This window comes from Limulus polyphemus, unplaced genomic scaffold, assembly GCF_000517525.1.
Source record: "Limulus polyphemus unplaced genomic scaffold, Limulus_polyphemus-2.1.2 Scaffold779, whole genome shotgun sequence".
Classification (NCBI taxonomy): domain Eukaryota; kingdom Metazoa; phylum Arthropoda; class Merostomata; order Xiphosura; family Limulidae; genus Limulus; species Limulus polyphemus.
The window spans coordinates 221,399-232,813 of NW_013666389.1; the positions used below are offsets into that span (position 1 = coordinate 221,399).

General features: G+C 33.6%; 1 protein-coding gene across 4 annotated transcripts in view; it reads left to right on the plus strand.

Annotated features, from left to right (window-relative positions):
* Positions 1-11,415, plus strand: part of LOC106460484 (excitatory amino acid transporter 2-like) — a 42,705-nt gene that overhangs the window by 22,824 nt on the left and 8,466 nt on the right. For all 4 annotated transcript variants that reach the window (XM_013920185.2, XM_022387227.1, XM_022387226.1 and 1 more), the window contains 3 exons: positions 4,150-4,276; positions 5,639-5,872; positions 10,127-10,321. In XM_013920185.2, the coding sequence (XP_013775639.1) occupies positions 4,150-4,276; positions 5,639-5,872; positions 10,127-10,321 (556 nt within the window). The remainder of the gene's footprint in view (positions 1-4,149; positions 4,277-5,638; positions 5,873-10,126; positions 10,322-11,415) is intronic.

Below are 11,415 nucleotides of genomic sequence, written 5' to 3' on the forward strand. Positions count from 1 at the left end.
TCTAAACATAAATTTAATTTAAACAAACATCGATATCAAAATAAATATATAATAATAAATCCGTCACAACTCCCTCCTTAGAGAATTAAAAAAATGGCGTTAGACAATTTTCAACTAAGATATTATATATATACATGAACAACAATACATTAAATATAATACATTATGCAAAGAATTATACAACTTCAATAATTATTACAATATACAACATAATCAATACAAATAACCTTTTGACCATAAAATTACATAGCACGTGAAAGTACATCAGCACAAATGTTATCAACCCCTTGACATGGATTATCTCCAAATCATACTCTCGTAGGGATAAATTGCAATTTAACAGTCTTTTTTTTTCTTTCTTTCGTTCTTTCTTTTTTTCTTTGAGTGGATCTCCCATACTGGGTAATAATACTAAAACCATGTCATCAGGTCAGAACTTCAGCCTTGTGGTCATAAACGGGTTTCAGTGCAGTTTGGGATGACTTCAAATTTTCTAGAGCCAATTCACAAGCACGTAAGAGTCTGGACCGAAATTTGGAAACGTAATCCAATAAGTGCATTTCTTTCGGGTCATCCTCCAACCATTGTTCCTTCAGCAATTTCAACAGAAGCATGCAATGAATGACCAAAGACCAATTCAAATTGGCTAAACCCTAACGACTCCTGAACCGACTCACGAACAGCAAATAATAATAAGTTAACTCTCTCATTCCAATCCTTCTCGTTGTCAAGACAGTAAGTCTGCATCGTATGTTTCAAGGTAGAATGGAATCTCTCAAGAGCACTATGTGATTCTGGATGATATGCACTAGATTTGATCTGTTTAGCACCGAGCTGATAAAGAACTTGTTGAAACAATCCTGACATAAAATTTGATCCCTGATCAGAATGAATTTCTTTGGGCAAGCCAACAAAAGTAAAGATATTGATCAAAGCGTTAGAAATATTTTGGGCTGAAATGTTTCTCAAAGGGATAGCTTCAGAGAATCGAGTGGATGCACACATGATAGTCAACAAATACTGATTCCCTGATCGAGTTTTTGTTAAATGTCCAACACAGTCTACAATCACACGACTGAAGGGTTCTTCGAAAGCTGGAATAGTTTTAAGAGAAGCAGCAGGAATTTCTGGTTATGTTTTTAGACAAACTGACAGGTATGACAAATTTTACAAAACTGAGAAACATCTTGCCTGATTTTTGGCCAAAAGAAATGTCTTATAATTTTGTCAGATGTATTGTTGACACTTAAATGACCTCCCATGAGGTTTTGTTTGTTTTGTTATGGATTTCACGCAAAGCTACACGAGGGCTATCTGCGCTAGCCGTCCCTAATTTAGCATTGTAAGACTAGAGGGAAGACAGCTAGTCATCACCATCCACCGCCAACTCTTGGGCTACTCTTTTACCAACGAATAGTGGGATTGACCGTTACATGGTACCACCCACACGGCTGAAAGGGCGAGCATGTTTGGTGTGATGGGGATTCGAACTCACGACCCACAGATTGCGAGTCGAACACCCTAACCACCTGGCCTACCATGAGGAGTTCATGGGCAACTTTCAATATTTCAGAATGGTATGCTTTGGGAACAGCAATTTGGTAAACAATAGCCCAGTCCTCTGAAGCTGGCACATCTGTTGGTCTCCATTTCCTCATAACCACACCATTTTTGAAAAAAATAACCATTTGGAACTTTCTCCAGCTCATCCTTTGGGAGTGCATATTTAAATAGTGAAGAGATCAGTTTACATTTAGTAAATGGAACTTCACCAAGTGAATCAGATTCATCACGTCCATTATTTTCATTCTCTGAGAAATCGTCAGTAGGACAATTATCCACAAGATCCCCGTTGGATCCAAAAAATCTCTGAGACAAATCTATGATATCGTCCTCTGAATATGTGTTTATCATTTGTTTTTGGCTTAATTTCTTAGCCTGAGCTTGAGTCACACAACACGAGAGAAACACATCGGGATTCTCCTCAACGACAACGTCATCTTTAGATGAAACAGTGATCGGCTCACTAACCATTTTGGGTTCGTCAACAACTTTTTCCCCCAGCCAAATCGTTTCCCCAAAACAATGATACACCCTTAATTGGCAGAGTAGGTCTTACTCCAACCACAACGAAATTAGGTCTGATGCTAAATAAATGTTAGAAGAGGAATATTAAGAAAGCCACCCTCAATACCCTGAGCAATAAGAAATTCACCAATGGTAGAACTCGAATCTAAAGGCAATAAACCTTCTAACAACAGTGATTGAGTCGCCCCAGTATCACGTAGAATACGTATGGGTGTGAGACTGGCAGAGTCATTTGTCAAAGGCACAGAACCAATGGACATGAAAAGTCTGAATTTCTCGCTGACTACACCAGCCTTTATATCAATGGCCAAATCAACAACATCGAGGATCTGGTGAAACTACGTCCATGTGTGAACACAAACGAGCTGGGTGTTGTCTCCTTTTCTTTTATTTTCAAGCACCAACAATCGGACATAACATGACCAGGCCTTGATGGTTTTGATGAAGTTTTATCCTGACTATTTATATGTAACAGTGTAAGTTATGTACATTTCTAAACATAAATTTAATTTAAACAAACATCGATATTAAAATAAAGATATAGTAGTAAATTCGTCACAGTACTTATTTTCATATCACTTTATATCAGGATTGAATATAAAGGCGCTGGAACCATTTGGGCATGTGGCGCATTTGCTCAGCAATAATGTGGCCAGTAATGTTGTTTCTAAAGCTTGTTTTGAATAGCATTGTTACTGAACGATGCTTTACCCATCAATACTACATGTCGGTCAAATATTGCTACTGTTTGATTGTTTCTAAACCAATTGATGGTGTTAAGGTTGGTCTGATTTGTTTATTGTGTGTGCTCATTGTAGGATAAATATTGCTTACACAGCTATGATCCTAATAGATGTACAAAATGTATAAACTTGGACATGTGTATGATATTTATATATAAGTACATATTGAAAGTTGTTTCCTTCCATTCATGCATTTTCATTGGTCGGCAACAATTTGTCGTCAGGTGCTTGTAACTTTGTATTATGCCAGAAGTTTATTTTTTGTTATATCTATTGTCACATAAGATGTTTTGGGACAACATGGGACCTATTGGTCCATCTCGGCTGTTTTATCCTCTAAACTAAATTAAAATAATTTTTAAAATCTCAAAGCCAGCCTTATCATTCATATACTTACCAAGGTTTTTCTTAAACTCACTTAAATTTACTGCCTCTACAACATCTGAAGGCAATCCATTCCAAAGGCCAACCACCCTGTTAAAAAAATGAAACTGTCTTAGCTGAAGATGACTCTTACCCTGCCAAAATTTATATTTCTGTCCCCTAGTCCTACTATTCTCACTGTTAAGTATGAAAAAAGATGACGCATCAACACTATCAATTCCTCTTACAATCTTAAACACCTCAACCTAAATCTTCTTTTTTCAAGAGAAAACAATTTGAGAGATTTCAACCTCTCTTCGTATGACAACTTCTCCATTCCAGGTACCATTCTAGTAACCCTTCTCTGAACCCTTTCCAACAACTCGACGTATTTCCTTAGGCAATGAGCCCAAGACTGAACAATATTCCAAATATGGCCTAACCAATGACCTGTACAATGAAACTATAACCTCTTGTATCGCAAAGTAAAATATGTACAAAATGTAATACTAATGCAATTTTTTATTCTATGAATAATAGTCAGTAATCGTGTTGAGTTTTTAAAACATACTAATTTTATATTGATTACTTTCCGTTATTTAAGCAGAATTAAGCTATTACAAAACACATATCCATGTAATATATACACTCCGATACGCATGCGTAGAGAAATAGTAATAGACACGCCTTTATTTCATAATTTGGTGATATTTTATTATTGTTCTCTGCTCCACCAGTCTAAATTTGTTTTCGGCGCCCTTGAGATATTGAAACTGATAGTTCAATTTGTAATGAAGAAGACATATGATTAGGAAATCGTATTTAAAACAAATTTTACTATTTCCTTTCTTGAAGTACCAAATCAAAATTCACTGAAAGACACCGTCTTCTATGTGTATTCAGAGTGATACATATCCCAGACTTGGACATCTATTAAGCTTAGGATATTTTACAGGCTTAATCATCTTTTGCATCGCTTTTGGCGTAATTTGTGGTCAACTTGGAGAAGAAGGAGAGATTATGGTGAACTTTTTCGTGATCCTAAATGACATCATCATGAGGATTGTAGTGTTAGTAATGTGGTAAGCACAATATCCAATAATAGATTCTAGAATTAGTACATGCTTGTAACAACGGTTTTGAATACTAAAAATCGTTGTCCTTGAATGATTATAATTAACCTTTTTATGTGCACGTGTAAGTTGCAAACTGTACTCTAATTCTGTAAACAATAATTTATTATAAATCTACAAAATTTAAACTGAATTAAATATTTAATAACTGAAGAGGAGCAAAGAAATCGGCTCCCATGGCGAGGATAAATATAAATAGGTATTATTATTTATTTAAGGTTATGTTGAACGATTTGGCAATACGATCAGACTTGTAGAACTTTATCGACGCTTTGTTTAATTCTATATGAAAAACCATACATACAAAGACGAAAATTATATGAGAGGTTGGAATATTAAGCATAGACAGTGGTGAGACAAATGCGTAAAAAAATTATTTTTCCAAAATATGTAACGGACAGTTTTTTTTGTAAACGAAATCTCCAAATGATACGTTCTTGTTATTAAACCTTAGAACGATCACTTTTTTGGGGGCATTTTTTAAGTCATCCTTTTGTTAATCGAACTTGTGAGGAAAATGTTTTGTCAACCAATTTTGTAATGGAAATATATTGTTGATGCAACCCGTTAGGGACATTTTTTATTAACCATTTTCTAAAGGAATTGTTTCGTTAATCAAACTTGTGAGGGAAAAATTGTTCGTAAATCACTTGTGTAAAAATAAATATTTTGTTAATCAAATATGTTAGAGACACTATTTTTGTCCATCTGTTCTGTGAAGCAAACATTTTTGTCAATCAATACTTTTTTTTGTCTAATAGTTGTGTAAGTAAAATGTTTTGTTAGTCAAATTTGTAAGAATAATTTTTCTTCGTCAGTTTTGTAAATGAAATATTTTGTTAATCAAACTTGTAAGGGAATACTTTTTCTCTAACAAGATCTATAAGAGAGTCATTTTTTGTCAACCACTACATATGTCAGTTTTGACAAGGGTTTGACAAAACGTGGCCTACACTGCTTAGTTCTGCTAATCGTTATCTATTGAGAATAAGTATTTAGCTTTGAACCAACGTTGCGTTTATCTCCATTTTTCGAATCGATTTCAACCAAAGTAACAGTTTTGGAAGGTATTTAATGAACGGGTTGTTATTATTACATTTTTCATTCAATTATATTCCGAGAAATACGATCTAATTTTGATCAAAACTATGGCCACACGTTTTCTATATAAATACGGTTAATAATAAAGAAAAGAGTTATTTTGCATTATTATAATCCTACTCTTTTATTTTTTAAGACAATGACATTGCTGAACCTACTTAATAGTATATTAATACATATCTACCTAATCACTTTTTCTCTATATTTTAGGTACTCACCATTCGGTATCATGTCTCTGATAATCGGAAAGATCATGGATATAAAGGATTTAGCCCAAACAGCCCAGCAGCTGGGACTATACATGTTGACTGTAATCACTGGACTGGTTATTCACGCAGGACTCACTTTACCGCTCCTCTTCTTCGTCATCACCAAGAAGAATCCGTTAACATTCATGAAGGGGATGCTGCAAGCATGGATCACTGCTCTTGGAACTGCTTCGAGGTGTGTTGTGTTCATGTACATAGTGACATTCGCTGACAAACACGGAGTTTACCAGGCATGAAACTAAATTCCCACAGTTTGTTACAACTTTAGTAAGGTTGATGCATAATAAATGTTATAGAGTTTATTATTTAGTCTTTGTTTGTATTATCATTTCGCAAGCAACACTCTTTATGAAACCGCTTTAAATTATTTGGAAGCCATGGTCCTTTTAAAGTTAAATATTGAGCCATCAGGTAGCGAATTAGTCTATAGACTCATTGAAATGCACATAAATATCGTATGGTACATATGGGTAATGTTATCTATGTACTAAAATATATAAGACACTAACCATTGAAAGATAACTACACAATTAATAATAGTTAAACGTAAATTAAAAGAATGATTGATAACTATTTCTAAGTTAAAACGTAGTTGTAAAAACCTAGCTTTACTGACTTAAGATCTATACAGACGTAACTGAACTTTAGTGGAACTGTTTTAGGCCTAAGTAGTAACTGCCTAAAGCTTTCACTTTGTATTTATAACGGTGAATCCGTCTAATAAAAATTTGAGTATTGAAGGAAAAACATTTTATGATAATGAAAAATAACCATGACTGAAAGATGTACATGTTAAAGTACATTGAACAAAACTTCGTGTTGGGAAGAAATAGATTTATTAATTTAGGTCGAAAATTGAAGGAAAAAAGTTAAATCCGTAAAGAATGTTATTATTATTAGCCAGACGATGTTTTTCATTGGCTCTCTAGGGATCTTATTTATATCACGAACGTTAAAATACTAGCGTAAGTTCCACTGTACTTTGATAAATAAGAAATATAAATTCCTTTAGCTTTTTGTTTATTTTTGCAATTGCGTTACCTATAAATTTGATATTGATAGGAAATGAAAGTTTTTTCAGATAAAAAAAATCCCTGTTTCTTATGAGTTTAATACTGAAATTGACAAGAATGGATATGAGTAGAAGGCCTAAAATATAACCTATAATCTTTGAGATCTCACGTGCATGTATCTTGTGGGCCACTTAATGTCTTTTTTGGGGTGTTTGTTCAATTGTTATAACTTGTTTCAATTTAATAATTTTTTTGGAAATGCATCAAAACAGCCTTGTTCACGTGCTTTGAATATGTACAAATAACATGTCGCATGTTTTACGTGTCATTCTGAAATATGACTTTAATTCACAATTAAATATTTATATGTATCAGAAATTACTTTATATCATATAAAGTCATAATATATTTGAATATTATAATTATATTTGTCAATAACCTCTGATCAAAGCAAGCTACTTACATAAACTAGAACTAACAATTAACTCAATAAATAATCTAATTAGTAAAATATATCGATCTAACTAGAAGTATGCATTGTCACAAAAAATAGAAAAATTCACAGCGATTTGAATGCATTCATTTGTCAATTAGATACCCTCATTGTTATTGATATTTCGGCCGTAATCCCAGTAATATCTTACGATGTCCAGACAGCTTAGGAGATTTAGGTTAGCCTTAAATCCATATACTAATTTAAAATGCCAAATAATCCTCACACGTATAATATATAAAACGAAATAATAAAAAATTATTGAATATATGAAGATAGATGGATAGACTTAAGAGATTGCGACTTAAGTAGAAACAAATATAGCAAGCCAACTCTACTAAATATAGAAATTAATTATCAAGGCATAATAGAATGTAAGTTAACTTTAGTAAGGACATAACATTTTTCTTTAAAATGTAAGTGTCAGTTAGTGACAATACCACGAAATGCAATCATCCAGTAATAATGATAACATTTTGTTTGAAGTTAAGCACAAAGTTACACAATGGGCTATCTGTGCGCTGCTCACTACGGGTATCAAAACCTGGTTTCTAGGGTTGTAAGTTCGCAGACATACCTCTGGGGGGGGGATGAGAACGTAGTTGGAACTGAAGCACCATAAAAATAACACAACTGTTATGAAATAGTGTACACTTGAAGAAAATTTAAATTTATTTTCAATATTTCTTGGAGAATGTTTCACAAGTGTGTTGAGAGTTTAAGCAGTTTAGATAGTTAGCAATATTCTAGTTATTTCGAAAAAAGCAAACAAACATGAGACAAAATGCGTTATAAATAAGCGTTGATGAGTTAATCTTGCGTCATAAATAAGCTTTTAATTAATCTTGCGTTATAAATAAGCGTTGGTGAATTACTCGTGAAGATAAGCGTTATTCTTGAGAACTTGAATTACTTGAATGCTATCTAAAATGACGGGTTACTTTTAAGTTGCTTATGATAACCTTTCTTATCAATCATTAATCATGTGTGAACTGTGAATCAGGGTGTTGTGTATGAGCATTGGAAAGTAAATCGTTGATTGCACATGTTTATTACGAGTTACTTGAATTGTTTCGCGTAAATAACTTATTTAATTACAATTAATTTATAGATAATATTAAAACAATAATTTTAGTGTAGCTAAACAATTTCTAACATCTAGAAAAGCTGAAATTTCTTCACCTACCAATTTTAGAATTTGAAATGTTTATATTTTGTCTAACAGTAAAGCACTCCTACAGGGGCGTCACTTCTCTTTTACTGCAATAATGATAAAAAATTTGATTCTAAAATTCCATTTCCTTACATCTGTATTAATCCTCCATTCTGTTTGTTCATTATGTTAAAGAAGAACCTACAAAAGGCCAATCTATATAGAAAAACATGGAATGTAACTTAACTTTAATAACTTTTCTTAAAAATTTAAGTATCAGTTAATGACAATTATGTGTGTGTGTTTGTGTGTTTACAGGAGTATTAACTGCAGTTTGAGCTTTACAATCTGTTCTATATGTTATATTTTGAAATACTCGACAAATATCTGATTATAGGTCTCCTTTGAGTTTAATATAGAACTGATACTTTTTTGATATATTATAAATATAACTGGCCAATTTGCACGTCAAATGTCTGGCAAAGTGTACTTTACATATCGGTGTTTCTTGATAAAGTTACAAACTTTAAAATGAACAATTTTCTCCTTTTCTGTACACAGAGAAAACAGAAATCAACTTTTTCGTTGAAATTTTCAAAATATTAATTTTAAAACATTAAATTATAAGTTATTCATCAAAGAAAGTTTAATGATTTACAAGGAACGCCCAAACGTAAAGAATTATCTGTTATTTTCTGATAGCATTTATTTCACACATATATATATTTCATGTTCTAGATTTTTGTGGATAGTTATCTGCACATGCTGATATTACAGAGGTTGAATACGTTATATTAAATCGATTTCAGAGCCTAATCCACATAGTTATATTTCATGACATCATTTCCAACCACGTTCTAAATGACGACTGTGCATATTGACAATAGCCCTGAAGCATAAGTTTCATTGCAAAGGTTCTGTTCTAATGGTGTCCTGTTTAAGGCACACAACTTCTTCCTGCGTGCTTTCCGTAATTCAGCTACTGTACAATCACGACAGTTTTCCAGCACAGAAATCCGTAGACGCTGTGTCCCACTACTTTATCTGCATGTCTTCGTATGGAATAACATGAATACCCGTTTCATTTCCAGCTGCTTGAGGTATGCAGTGTTTGAACGGATATGTCATAGAAGTAGCTTCTGTACACGTTACTTTTCCAGATGAAAATATTTCTTGATTAGGTAGCGTACTATTGTTTAGGGCACGTGAACGGTTTTTGCTTCTGGCCTTTGTGAGTGTGGAATCTCAGTTGTTAAAAGACGTCACACATTGTTTACCACGGCTGGGATGCGACTGTGTTGCAGATGTTTCTTTTTTGAGTGTATGGATTTTTACGTCTAAAAGAGCTATTCATACCCTTCCAAAAGCTATCAATTTTCGATAGCATCACACTACCTCAAACACCAAAGAATGTCAAGTGTAGTTCTGATCCATTCCATTCCACCGCACCTTCATACCGACTGTGGTTGTCAAGTGACTTGCTGATTTACATATTGAAAATTATTGGAATATAACGTACTCAACCCCCTGTATACTTCAGTACCTCTCTGTATTCTTCTTGGTTACATCTTCCACCTTTATCATTGTACTGTAATTTTGTAGTTATATATTACATACTGTACATTATGGATGTAATGTAACAGATTGCTTTGATGGAATTTGTAAGTTGAAAACAAAAACTTAGTATTAAATATGTTTGGAGATTTAATATGATTCATCTGTTTTTGATACTCTGAATTTAACCTTGATTAATTTGTTTTTGATTTACAGTGCTGCCACTCTTCCCATTACTTTTCGATGCTTAGAAGAAAATAATCATATCGACAAACGAGTTACGCGATTTGTTCTACCAGTGGGCGCTACAGTCAACATGGACGGCACAGCTCTGTACGAAGCAGTAGCTGCCATCTTCATTGCTCAAATGAATGGAATAGAACTGGCAGCAGGGCAAGTGATCGCAGTAAGGTAAACATTTAACGCCTTTGTAACAAAGTTGCCATTTCTATTTATATATGACACTTTGGCAAAAATGGAAACTTTAATATTCTTATTTGCTTACATTTTTTAGATTGGACAGTGTGGCGCAATAGTTTCGCAATATGGAGGTGTAGGCAGATGGCTGCGAATTCGTGGCTGCTGTACGTTATACTTTTGTTTACCCCAATTCAGTCTAGTCAGCTGTATATTGGGTATCAACTGTTAGCTGGGTGTTAACCTGTCTAGGAGGCATGTGTTGCAACCATTCATATCCGCTTGTACAAATTAAGCACCAGATCCTATGTGCCATTTCGGCGTTTTGACGTTATCTTATCCGGCAAATGTTTTAAACTATTTGTAAAAATGTATTGGTGATTTATATTAAGTAGTTCTGCTAGCGTTCTACAGGTGTAAAGAAAGTTCCCTCTGCTAGCTAGCAATTTATTAGCCTTCCAAAACCTGTTTCAATCATTTCTTCTGTAGGAGGTAAAGAATTTCTAATCTGGAAAATACATTTCTGAAGCTTTTCATAGCTTATAATTTTCTTAAGTTTCTTAGATATTCTTTGTCTTTAAGGTATATGTCTAACGTTTTTAATGATCTAAACTTAAAATACTTACGTTTAGAAATTTAATATTGTATTAAATTTAACTTTAAGAAAGAAGTGAAAATTATTTAGAACACATTTTAGTATGCTTTTAGATACATGGAGAATGCGACATTTGTGCTGACCGCATGAATTGAAGATTTAATTTACCTTTATTCAGCCATTCTTTTTCTCCATCTCTATGCCACAATATAGTAAGAAAGTTTATTTCTACTTCTACTGATCATAACAGCTAATAAGGCCTGAGCCAGTCGTGGTCTGATGGTGGCGTACCCGGACAGTAAATATGAGAATTCGTCGTTTGCATTCTGTGGCCACAAAAATGCGCTTCTTACTTTTAGGCCTGTGGGTAGGTCATAAGAGTTAAGGTCAAGCCTCAGTGTTTGGTTAGAAAAGAGTACTCCGAGAGATGGCATTGGATGTGCTGTGGTGTAGCTGTCTTCCCTCTAGTTTATCAGTTCAAGATTAAGGATTG